At 43.9% G+C, this 13,582-nt stretch overlaps 1 protein-coding gene across 1 annotated transcript in view; it reads left to right on the forward strand.

Annotated features, from left to right (window-relative positions):
- Nucleotides 1–219: 219 nt before the first annotated feature.
- The window catches only part of parp8 (poly (ADP-ribose) polymerase family, member 8), a 276,468-nt gene continuing 263,105 nt past the window's right edge, over nucleotides 220–13,582 (forward strand). The window contains exons 1-2 of the mRNA XM_069923074.1: nucleotides 220–668; nucleotides 8,832–8,869. Of these exons, the coding sequence (XP_069779175.1) occupies nucleotides 220–668; nucleotides 8,832–8,869 (487 nt within the window). The remainder of the gene's footprint in view (nucleotides 669–8,831; nucleotides 8,870–13,582) is intronic.

Below are 13,582 nucleotides of genomic sequence, written 5' to 3' on the forward strand. Positions count from 1 at the left end.
GCTATAACTGAGAACTATAACCTAGCTGCACCCATAGTGACCTCGCTATTAGTGGTGACAGCAACTTGTCCAAATGATGCTTTGGACCCCAAGATGGAAGAGCAACCTGCGATCAATGCTGTAGTGTTGAGGCTGCCCGGATTCTGGACGTTGCAATCACGGGTGTGGTTCCAGTAAGCTGAGGCACAGTTCACCATTCGATGAATCTCCGTCAACGACATGCGTTACTACCATGTGGTCAGCGCCCTCGATCTGGATACTGCATCCCGCATCATCGACTCCCTCCAGCAGCCCCTGAAACAAGGAAGGTATGTGGCCATCAAAGAGCTTTCAACTGCCCGACTGTTGCATATCGACGGTTTGGGGGATAGGGCACCTTCCATCCTCATGAGCGACATGCTTGCTCTCAACGATGGCCACACCTCCTGCCTGGTGTTCCAGCAGATCTTCCTGAGGAGGCTGCCCGAGGACATCCGGCTGCTCATCACGGAGGAAGACTTCGATGACACCAGGAAGGTGACTGCCCGAGCAGACCTCCTATGGGCAGCGAAGAGGGATGCCTGCACTTCGCACGAGCAGATGACAGCACCACCTTATCAGTGCCCAGCCAGGAAGACCATTGACCAACTGTCCGACCGACTGACCACCCGAATGCGACACCCCCACCGGTGAGCAGTACTGTTTCTATCACCAACGGTGGTGTTCCGAGGCCTATCGATGCTGCTCCCATTGTGCGTTCCAGGGAAACACCCAGGCCGGTCATCATTAATGGCTGCAGTGACTGGCCAGTTGCACAGCCAGCTGCACACATTCAAGACTCTCTGTCAGACCGACGTTTCTTGGTGGACACTGGGGCATAATACAGTGTCATTTCCCTGACCAGCCGAGAGGCCCACTGTGGAAATGTGGGCTGGGAGCTCTGAGCGGCAAACGGGTCCAACATCTGAACATTCGGCACCTGTACCATTCCCCTACGCTTTGGGGATAGAAAAGTCACTTGGAAATTTACGGTAGCGGCCGTGCAACAACTATTACTGGGTGCAAATTTCCTGCGGGCCAACTCACTCCTGGTGGATATCAAGGGGCACCGGCTGGTGCACGCCCGGACATTTCAGTCACTCTAGCTCAAGGGCACTGCACTCAGTCAGTACTGTCGGCAATGAATTCGCTGGGGTCCTAGCAGAATTCCCCTCCATCACATATGATGATCAGACATTGTGTGGTGAGCTTGCCAATTCAAAACATAAACCAGCAAATGTGAAGTTGTCCAGGTGACAGTGGTAGTCTTCACTGGGAGGTCACTTATGGGGATTCTTGAAATTTTGACAGTCAATTGCTTGAAGGAACTGCTTTTTAATTAAGCAGGTAATAGGGAACTTACTTGCTCTATCTCATGGTTTTAGCATGGTTAGATTGTAACATCACTGCAATAAGTCCTTGGTTAGAATATTAAGCCTTGAATCTTGCCTGCCTCTGCTTAGATTCCACACATACTCCATATTGGACAAATATTGCTAGCTCGATTAATCGTGCTTTTGTCAAAGTGATAGCGTTCCGTATACATTGGACTGTTGCCCAGTCATTTTTTTTAATAGACATAATAAAATGCTTTATGTTCAGATAGTTTTGTTCAGATAGATATGATTCCATTCTAGCATAAACTTCCCTTGCTTTATAATACTTATTAAACTAATTTTTGCTCTAATATGTTTGATTGTAGATGTCCAATTCCACAGATGTATATTTTTTAATCTCTTTTAACTTTGGACACTTGTGTTTGTAGTAATACTAATAATGAAAGAAGGTTGAATAGCATTGTTAATCGGGGAGGCCTCGTTATGGTGGTGAGTAGTGATACAGATGCAATAGTTCCTGATATGGAATCAATTTGGGTGAAAATAACAAATAGCAATGGAAAAAATATCACAGATGGGAAATGGCAACGGACCTCAAGGTATTGGTCCTTGTTAGTACAAAACACAAATTTGCAAATATCATGTGCAATCAATCTGCATATTGATTAGACCAATCAAACTGGTATCAGTATTTTGGTAGAGGAATTTGTGGATTGCATCAGGCATGGTTTCTGAAAGAAACATAATACAGCATCTGCCTAGGACCAAACTATGTCAGATTTCATCATGTATAATGGAAGTAGGATTAATAAGAGATCTTGATGTCAAGGGTCTTTTAGGACTAAAGATCTCAGCATGCTAAGATTCCAGATCTGGTTTGAAGGTGAATTACTCAGGTCCAAAAGTGGTGTCTTCAGTTAATTAAAGGCAAATGGAAAGCTATGAAGAAACAGCTATCGGGCGTGAACTGGGAAAATCGGCTAAAAAATGGTCAACTGATTAGTAGTGGCAGATATCTAAACAACTCAACAAAATGTTATCAAATTTCAGATTTATTGTCAGATGAAAAAAATGGCTTCATATACAATCCTGAGATTCATTTTTGCTGCGGGCAAAGCAGAATTACCACTTATTGGTAATGCAAAAAATGGTGCTCCTACTGTAGTCTCTTCTATGTCGAAGAGTCTGGATGCAGACTGGAAGATCGCTTTTGTTGAGCACCTTGGCTCTGACTGCCACAATAGCGTGGATCTCCCCGTGGCCACTCATTTTATTTCTCTATCCCATTCACTTGCTGCCATGTCTATACATGGTCTCAAGCACTGCCAGACTGAGACCACCCGCAAATTGGAGGAACAACACCTCATCTTCCAACTGGGCACCCTCCAACTGGATGGCACTATATTGACTTATCTGGCTTTCGTTAAACCCATCCACCCACCCACTGTTACCCTGGTTGTCTCTCCATTCCCTGTCTCCTTTCACACAGACATGATAAATTCTACCTAGTCCCTTATCACATACAATTAACACCTTTTGTTTGTCTGGATTCCTCCCCCATTGTTTGAATTCGGAGACTTTCTGATATATTCTGCCTTTTCCGATTTTTCCTTGAAAAAGGGCTCAGGCCCGAATCGACGGCACTATATCCTTGTCTCCTATAGATGCAAAAATGACCAGCTGAGTTCCTCCAGCATTTCAGTGTTTTAACAAAAAAATTGTACACAGTGCATACATGCAAACAAAGAATTGTAAACTGATAATGAATGTAAACAAATTATGCAATACAGAGAATAATAATAAAATGAAAAGTAAGAGTACTTAAATGAGTCCCTGACTAAATTTGTTGTTGAGGAGTCTGATGGGGGATGGGACAAGCTGAGGAATCAGCATTCTCAGTCCTTGGTTCAAAACATACAGACACACAACTAGAAACAACACATACATACAAACACAAATAAATAAATAACAAATGTTTTGTATATATGCGAGTCTCGGATATTTAGTGTGAGCTGGTCCTTTGATCATTCACCATTCTCCCTGCCCGTGGGAAGAAGCTGTTCCTCAGCCTGATGGTCTTGCCTCTGATCCTCCTGTATTTCTTCCCCAACAGGAGAAGCTGAAAGATGCTGTGTGCAGGGTGGAAGGGGTCCTCAATGATTTTGAGCACCTTCTTCAGGGATTCTGAACCCCAGAGGATTACAGAAAATATACCACCCGAGGTTATTTAAGGAGAAGATATCTAAAATTTTGAATGTCAGGAAAGTGGTTTTGGAAATGGAGTTAAGGCCTGGGGCAGATCAACCACCATCATATTGAATGGCATGGCAGGCTTGAGAGGTGAGGGGTGAGGAAGCCCCGATTGTGCACTGGTGTTCTTTCCATTGAGGTGGTACTCATTCACAAACCGAAATATTTCAAAAGAAAAATAAGATTCAATTTACTTGTGAACTGTAATTATCAGTACAAACTATAACAGGAAAAGAAACCTTGAATGTACTATCCATTTCAAAATGGTTCCACATTAAAAAATTTTTTGGTTTTCAAGACCAAATAGGATTTTTAAAAAATACTAGAGTTAAATTTCTCCTTCAGCACAGAACACTGTCAACAAAATTCATGATTGCATTGAATAAGTGTATTAAATGGAACCAGAGTGAGCAATTACAATTGAAATTATCTGTTCACATGGAAGATTAATGATAAGGGCAGCCATGGTTGGTGTAGCAGTTAGCACTATGCCTTTACAGTGCCAGTAATCAGGACTGGGGTTTGAATCCCACTCTGTCTCTAAGAAGTTTGTACATTCTTCCCGTGTCTGCATAGGTTTTTGTTGGGGGCACCATTCGAAATGTTGATTAATTGGGTGTAAATTGCATGGCACAGTTTTATGGGCTGAAATGGCCTGTTATTGTGGATGTCTAAGTTTTAAAAATTAAATTTAATAACATGCATTGATTGGGCTGAAAAGTAATTTTCCATATTATGATCTTCATTGGCCTAAAAACTGGCAGTGATTAGTAGGAACACCCACTCTTCTCTCCTCATGAAAGGGTTCTTGAAATTGGCCAAAAACACCTGAGAAGCAGTGCTCTGGCATGATGCACACTTGTGTGCTGAATGGGGACCTCAGCCGTTCCTGTCAGCACCTCTCTTCAGAGTTAGTTGGTGATGTGCTATTGCTCCCTGGACTGGAGAGACAGTGCTTTTGGAGCTCTCTCCATGTCTGAGGGAAACCGTGGATAAGGAGGAGGATGTGGGCCTGCTGCTCCTGGCACTCATGTCTGCTGTCATGCAGCAAGTGGTGTCAAGTTACTGTGAGCTGTGTACTGACCAACAAGCCAGTAGTTGCAAATTGCATGTCACTCTTTCTTTGGCTTGGCTTCGCGGACGAAGATTTATGGAGGGGGTAAAAAAGTCCACGTCAGCTGCAGGCTCGTTTGTGGCTGACCAGTCCGATGCGGGACAGGCAGACACGATTGCAGCGGTTGCAAGGGAAAATTGGTTGGTTGGGGTTGGGTGTTGGGTTTTTCCTCCTTTGCCTTTTGTCAGTGAGGTGGGCTCTGCGGTCTTCTTCAAAGGAGGCTGCTGCCCGCCAAACTGTGAGGCGCCAAGATGCACGGTTTGAGGCGTTATCAGCCCACTGGCGGTGGTCAATGTGGCAGGCACCAAGAGATTTCTTTAGGCAGTCCTTGTACCTTTTCTTTGGTGCACCTCTGTCACGGTGGCCAGTGGAGAGCTCGCCATATAATACGATCTTGGGAAGGCGATGGTCCTCCATTCTGGAGACGTCACCCATCCAGCGCAGCTGGATCTTCAGCAGCGTGGACTCGATGCTGTCGACCTCTGCCATCTCGAGTACCTCGACGTTAGGGGTGTGAGCGCTCCAATGGATGTTGAGGATGGAGCGGAGACAACGCTGGTGGAAGCGTTCTAGGAGCCGTAGGTGGTGCCGGTAGAGGACCCATGATTCGGAGCCGAACAGGAGTGTGGGTATGACAACGGCTCTGTATACGCTTATCTTTGTGAGGTTTTTCAGTTGGTTGTTTTTCCAGACTCTTTTGTGTAGTCTTCCAAAGGCGCTATTTGCCTTGGCGAGTCTGTTGTCTATCTCATTGTCGATCCTTGCATCTGATGAAATGGTGCAGCCGAGATAGGTAAACTGGTTGACCGTTTTGAGTTTTGTGTGCCCGATGGAGATGTGGGGGGGCTGGTAGTCATGGTGGGGAGCTGGCTGATGGAGGACCTCAGTTTTCTTCAGGCTGACTTCCAGGCCAAACATTTTGGCAGTTTCCGCAAAGCAGGACGTCAAGCGCTGAAGAGCTGGCTCTGAATGGGCAACTAAAGCGGCATCATCTGCAAAGAGTAGTTCACGGACAAGTTTCTCTTGTGTCTTGGTGTGAGCTTGCAGGCGCCTCAGATTGAAGAGACTGCCATCCGTGCGGTACCGGATGTAAACAGCGTCTTCATTGTTGGGGTCTTTCATGGCTTGGTTCAGCATCATGCTGAAGAAGATTGAAAAGAGGTTGGTGTCACTAATGGTTGCAAAAAAGACTGCTGTGAATGAAGGCAGCTTCAGTAAACTAATGGACATCATGCAAGCTGTTGAAAATTTGAGGCAGGGAGTTGCTATGTGCAAAACATCAAGCATAGCAGTGTAGAATGTTTCATCCTATCTCATTCAAAAGCTTGTGCATGTGATCCTGCTTATTTTGTGAGTGAATAATGCATGTTCAGGTTTCCTCAAAGGTAGTAACATCTGTTGAAGATCCAACTGCGCTGGGTAGGTCACGTCTCCAGAATGGAGGACCATCGCCTTCCCAAGATCGTGTTATATGGCGAGCTCTCCACTGGCCACTGTGACAGAGGTGCACCAAAGAAGAGGTACAAGGACTGCCTAAAGAAATCTCTTGGTGCCTGCCACATTGACCACCGCCAGTGGGCTGATATCACCTCCAACCGTGCATCTTGGCGCCTCACAGTTTGGCGGGCAGCACCTCCTTTGAAGAAGACCGCAGAGCCCACCTCACTGACAAAAGACAAAGGAGGAAAAACCCAACACCCAACCCCAACCAACAAATTTTCCCCTGCAACCGCTGCAACCGTGTCTGCCTGTCCCACATCGGACTTGTCAGCCACAAACGAGCCTGCAGCTGACGTGGACATTTACCCCTCCATAAATCTTCGTCTGCGAAGCCAAGCCAAAGAAGAGGGGAAGGTGGGCACGTGTTCTGTATAATACCGCTAGCTGTGCTGTTTATATTGAACTGATTACGGATCGTCAACACTGCTTTGAGTGTGGTAGGTCATGTTTAATCAATCTTATAAAATTTTTCGAGAAGGTTACCATGAAAGTTGATGAAGGAAAGGCAGTGGGTGATGTCAACCTGGACTTTAGCAAGACCTTTGACTTATGGGAGGTTGGTTAAAATGGTTCAGTCACTCGGTATCCAGGATATAGTAAATTGGATAAGACATTAGCTTTGCAGTAGAAGCCAGAGAGTGGTAGTGGCTAACTACCTCTCCGACTGGAATCCTGTCACTAGTGGTGTGCCTCAAGGTTCTGTGCTGTGTCCATTGTTGTTTGTCGTCTATATCAATGAACTTGATGATCATGGGGTAAATTGGATCAGCAAGTTTGCAGATGATTATAAGATTGGGGATACAATTAACAGCAAAGAAAGCTTGCAACAAGACCTAGCCAGCTGGAAAAATGAACTGCAAAATGGCAGATGGAATTTAATGTGGACAAGTCTGAGATGTGGTCTTTGGGAGGACAAACCAGGGTAGGACTCTTATGAGGCTCTTTCAAGCAAGGAAAATGCCTGTCTGTAAAGGCAAAAGTTCTTTGCCCTTACGCCAAGAGAATTACCTTTCTGAATGCACCATGGCCGGCTCTGAGGCATGGAATCCAACCCTTCTAGGGGAAGGATAATTGGCGGAGCGCAGTGCTCCGCCGCCTAGTTTGAATGTACAGCTGCTGCAAACTGCTGGTTAGGAGTGCGCTGATGATGTCGTCAGCCCGCGACCCATCTCCCCACTCACCCCTCACCCTCCATGACCCCCTCCAGCAGGCGGGGGTCAGCAGAGCCATCAGGGAAGCAGGGGCCAGTGGGAGCCATCAGCCAGCGGGAGTCGGTGGGAGCTGTTGGGCAACGGGGGCTAGCGGGAGCCGTCAGGGTAGTTGGAGCCGGCAGGAGTTATTAGGGCAGTAGGGGTCAGCAGGAGCCATCAGACAGCGGGAGCTATCAGGCAGCGGGGCTGGCGGGAGCCATCAGGCTACGGGGTCAGTGGGAGCCATAGGGCAGTGGGGTCCCACGGTCCTTAGGAAGGGTGTGGCCATCTTCATTCCTGTGTACGTGCGCAAGTCTTCGGTTAGCGCATGCGCAGTGGGTTCGCGTATTGAAGTTAGGTTGGCACATGCACGAGAGTTAAGCCTCCTGACGATATTGAATTCATGCCATTAACTCTCATGCATGCACCAACTGAACTCCAATACACGAACCCACTGTCTATACGCCAACCAAAGACTCGTGCATGTGTATAGGAATCGAGATGGCCATGCCCAGCTAAGGACGTCGGGCCACTGACTAACAAGGTAAGTACACACATTTTGGCTCTTACATGCCTTATATCCGTGTTATAGTTTGTCAAATACAACATAAACCATATATTTTTTCTGAATTAAAAAAAAATTGGTTGTATGTGCAGATGGACGTAGGTCGCAAGTTGGGGATACCTGTATATCAGTAATATTAAGGATGTTAATATTATAGGGAAAGGTTGAATAAGCCCGGACTTTATTCGCTGGAGCATAGAAGAATGAGTGGAGATTTGTTAGAGGTACACAAAAAAATGAGGAGTATAGATGAAGTATATGTAAGCAGAAATTGACCACAATGCCTTTACAGCGCCAGTGATCGGGACTAGGGTTCGAATTCTGTGCTGTCTATAAGGAGCTTCTAATTTTTCAACTTGTCTGCATGGGTTTTCCCTGGGGGCTCTGGTTCCCTCCACCATTGGCATGGACTCATGGGCTGAAATGCTTACCATGCTGTATGTCTAAATTAAAAAAATTAAATTTAAATTTATTTAAGATAAGATGAGACAAGAAAAGAGGACATTCGTTAAGGAATAATATTTATCGGGAACATTCTTCACTCAGAGAGTGAAAAGGCCTATTTCTGTGCTGTCATGTGTTATGGTTCTATGGATTGTAAGGTGAATTATAGTGTCCCAAAATGCCTGGGCTAATACCATAATCAACCCAGAAGTAATTGCTTTCATGATCTAATGTACAAAAGAATGAACATTTATGTGCTAATTTCAAGGCTGTGCATTTTTATTTATGATCACAACATCTTGGTTTGTGATAATGAAATTTGATGAATTCATTGGCAATAAATTTCTCACTGGTTGATTGATTTGTCCACTTTCAAATATCAGCTCTAATTATTGCTGTTTCTTCTTCAACAGGGTGTCTTATTCAGTTCACGTCTCCGAGGATTATCCAGGTATGTGGTTCTCTGGAAGTGTGACTGCTAAGGAAATGATTAATGCATGACATTTTAGAGAGATGGTCTGGACTGACTGGCTGTACACATGGTGATTAAGTTTAAATTTACTTGACACATTATACCTGGTACAGTGAGAAAGATTCTTCTGCTAGCAGTCTACCGGTCACCTCTAACATTCATACTGCTGTGCAAAGTAGAGGGAACTACAGCAGTTGCAGACTTAGAGAATGGCGATAGAAAATGTAAAGAAAAAAAAAGATGAGATTTGGTGGTTGGACACAACCTGAGCCGTTTGTAGCCTGTGGTGTTCATGTGCAAGGTTCACCTCAGGATAGTGGAATTGCTCAATAATATGAATGTATGATGAAGTATTAACTAATGGTTAACGAAGTAAGAATAATACCTCATATGCATGTATTCACCCAGAATAATTCCAGCTATAAAGTCGTCCCTACCCAAACTGAATCTGAGTATTGGGGCTTAAAATCGGTGAACGTGTAAGTAAATTTACAAGAATATTTGATGAGCCTACGAAGCAAAAATCTCTTCTCACATAGCAAGAGAAGTATTTTCATGTCAAATTATTTCAAAAATGCTGATGTTAGACCAACACTTGGTCACTACTCATAGTTTTAGTCCATAATCAACCAGTTACAAAAGATAATCATTAACATGCTTTGTTCCTTTCCGCCTATCAGATAATACTTCTTGAATATAGTCATTAGCACAAGATGCTTCGCCTTCTTGTAGCACTCACTTCAGTCACTCCTCTAAGTCAACACCTCAATGAAGTCATCAGCAAAAATAGTCACAAGTAATCAACACACGCCTGCTGTCGTGATAAATCTGTGGCACCACTTGATATTGTAAAGTGAAACCTGATCTTGAATCACTTCTATTCAAATTAATGGTTAACTGAAACCCTTTTGAAGTAATGACACAGATTTCTGGTGGTGTACACTCAGCTACGATTTGTAAACAGATGATCTATGTCTTTGCAAGCTTACTTGAAAATTTTATATTGTCTGCCCTGAAATCCTATCCATACCATTTCTTATTTAATTTAAAAAGGAATCTCAAAAGCTGTTTTCTACAAACCCACCAACTCCCACAACTACCTCAACGATACCTCTTCACACCCTGTCACCTTTAAGGATTCCATTCCTTTCTCACAATTCCTATATCTCCATCACATCTGGTCTCAGGACGAGGTCTTCCATGTGAGATCATTTGAGATGTCCTGCTTCCCCTCTGCTACCATCAACTCAGCCCTCACCAGCATATCCTCCCTTGCCCGCAGTTTTTCCCCACGCGCAACAAAGTCAGTATTCCCCCTTGTCCTCATCTACCTCCTCACCAGCCTCCACATCCAACGTGTCATCCTCTGCCATTTCTGTCACCATGATCCACCACCATGCATATCTTCCCCTCTCTGCCTTCCACAGGGACTACTCTCTCCATGACCCCCATCCACTCATCCTTTCCCACAAATTGCCCCCTTGGCACTTACCTCTGTGACCCGTAGGAAGTGCTACATTTGCACCCACACCACTTGGGGCCCCAAACATTCCTTCCAAATGAAGCAACACTTCATTTGTGAATCTGTAGGGGTATTTTTATGGCATCCAGTACTCCTGTTGTGGTCTCCCCTATATTGGAGAAACTGGGTACAGACTGGGAGATCGGTTTGTTGAGCATCTCAGCTCTGTCTGCCACAAAAGCGTGGATCTCCCAGTGGCAACTCATTTCAATGCACTATCCTATTCCAGTGATGTCATGTCCATCCATGGTCTCATGCACTGCCAGACTCAGACCTCCCACAAATTGGAGGAACAAGACCTTATATTTCGTCTGTGCAACCCCCAACCAGATGACATTAATATCGACTTCTCTGGTTTCCGTTAGTCTGCCCCCACTCCCCTTTCTACCCCTACTTCTTCTTTCCTCTAGCTCTGTCTCAGTCTCTTCCTTTCCCTTCTGTCTCTTTTCCTCCAGTTCTGCTCCACCAATAAGTTCTTCCCTTTCTACTCGCTCCTCCTATCCATGTCCAATTATCACACTATCTGTTGGTCTGCTCCTGCTCCTGATACTTCTTTGTTTCTCCCCAGCCTTTTAATTTGGCCACCTACCTGCTTTTCACTCATTTCTTGGAGAAGGGCTTAGTTCTGAAATGTCAGTTATATCTCTTTACTGCCTATAGACACGGCAAAATCTATTGAGTTCTTCCAGCATTTCTGTGTTTTTACACTAATCACAGCATCACTATATTATAATTTGAGTTGTATGGAAGAGGCTGGTTCACCAGTGAGAAATATCTTTGATCTGCAGGATGGCTGAGGATGTTGATGTGCTGGGAAGGCTGGAATTTATTGTACATACAAAAAGGTGGTGATCCATTATTTTGAAACATTGCAGTCTGTTTCGTGAAGGTACTTTTATGGAACAACGAATGAACTGTGATACATTTCCAGCACCAATGTGACTTGATAGGAAAGCATAAGGTAGTTAAGGTCCATTGCAGTTATTCCATTTATCCAAGGTAATAGATATTTTGAAGTTCATTACTGCTTTGTGTCTTGTTGATGATGGAATTTATGCTGCTACGTGGATTTACCAGTACTGTGAACATCTCAAATAAAGCAAAACTTAAATACTCATGGAGAAAAATGTTATGCCATTGTCACTGTCTGTCTTGGGACATGTTGGGAGCCACTTGCTAATGTGCTACATAGCTTTTTGATACCTAAACTTCATAAAATGGAAAGATCTTACAGAATAGAGGCTTGATTCTGCCGGAAGCTGTAGGAGTAGTGTTTTCAAGAGAATCCAGGGCTAAAAGGTGTCCTGATAATGTATCCAGAGAACTTCTTTTACGCTGCCATTTGTTGTGATTTCTGCATGGGGAGAGTACACATTTAGACATATTTTGCATGGGCAACAGATAATGGCAAAGACTGGATTCCTTTGGAAAGTGATATTATGAAGACAGTGCAACCTAACGTTAAGGACCCCAATGACACCCTTCACAAGGTGCTCCTGAGGCTGCTTTTGAAACTATACATGACCAGAAAATCAGACTGGAGTGAGGAGGCAAGTAAGGTGAAGACAGCTTCATCCATAGAACAATAAAACATTACACAACTGAAAACAGGCCATTTGGCCCTTCTAGTCTGTGCCAAACTATTATTTTGCCTAGTCCCACTGACCTGCATCTAGTTCATAACTCTCTATAGCCCTTCCATTCATGTACCTGTCCACATTTTTCTTAAATGTGAAAATTGAGGGCACATTTACCACTTCAGCTGGGAACTCATTCCACATCTCCACCACTCTCTGTGTGAAGAAGTTCCTTCTAATGTTTCCCCTAAACTTTCCACTTTTACCCTCAGCCCATGTCCTCTGGTTTAAATCTCACCTAACCTCAGTGGGAAAAGCCTGCTTGCATTTACTCTATACCAAATTTGTATACCTTTATCAAATCTCCCCTCAATCTTCTACTCTCAGGGAATAAATCCTAACCTGTTTAATCTTTCCCTGTTACTTGGTTCCTGAAGTCCCAGCCACATCCTAACAAATTTTCTCTGCTCTCTTTCTATTTTATTGATATCTTTCCTGTCATTAGATGACCAGAACTACACACATTTCTCCAAATTTGGCCTCACCAATGTCTTATACAATTTTACCATAACATCCCAATCCCTATGCTCAATACTTTCTATGAAGGTCAATATGCCAAAGGTTCTCTTTGCAACTCTATTTACCTGTGAGGCCACTTTCAGGGAATTGGGTATCTGTATTCCCAAAGCCCTCTGTTCTACTGCACCCTTATTTTATCCATCCAAAATCAACACCTCACAATTGTCAGCATTCAATTCCATCTGCCTTTTTTCAGCCCAGTTTTCCAGCTGCAAGTTCAGATCCCTCTGCAAGTTTTGAAAACCTTCCTCACTCTCCATCATGACAAACAACAATAGTCCTAGCAGTGATTCATGATCATATTCATGATCATATTCCACCACTCTCTGGCTTCTCCTCTATACCCAACGTTGAATCCATTTTACTACTGCAACATGATTATATAGCATCTGAACCTTCCAAACTGATCTCCTTTGTGGGACCTCGTCAAAGGCTTTACTAAAGTCAACGAAGAAAGCATCCACAGACTTTCCTTCACGAACTCCTCGAAGGAAACTATAAGAGTAGTTAAACATGACCTACCATGCACAAAGTCTTGTTGAGTATCCATTATCAGTCCCTGGATATTCAAATACTTGTACATCTACTCTCTTAGGATACCAAACAATAATTTACCTACGACTGACATCAGGCTCACTGGTCTATAATTTACAGGATTACTTTGAAACATTTTTTAAACAACAGAGCAACATTAGTTACCCTCTAATCCTTCGGCACCTCACATGTGGCTAAGGACATTTCTTCCAGGGCCCCTACAATTTTTGCACTAGCCACCCTCAAGGTCTGAGGGAATATCTTGTCAGACCTGGGGATCTATCTACCCTTATATGCTTTAAGACAACAAGCAACTACTCCCCTTTAATCTTTAGAGGTTCCATGACCTCACTGCCTCTTTTTCTTATTTCTTTGAACTTTTGCCAGTTTCCCAAGTAAATACTGATGTTTAAAAAAAAATGTTAAGATCTCTCCCATTACTTTCGGCTCCATACATAACAAACCAGTATGATCTTCAAA

This window comes from Narcine bancroftii, chromosome 3, assembly GCF_036971445.1.
Source record: "Narcine bancroftii isolate sNarBan1 chromosome 3, sNarBan1.hap1, whole genome shotgun sequence".
Lineage (NCBI taxonomy): Eukaryota > Metazoa > Chordata > Chondrichthyes > Torpediniformes > Narcinidae > Narcine > Narcine bancroftii.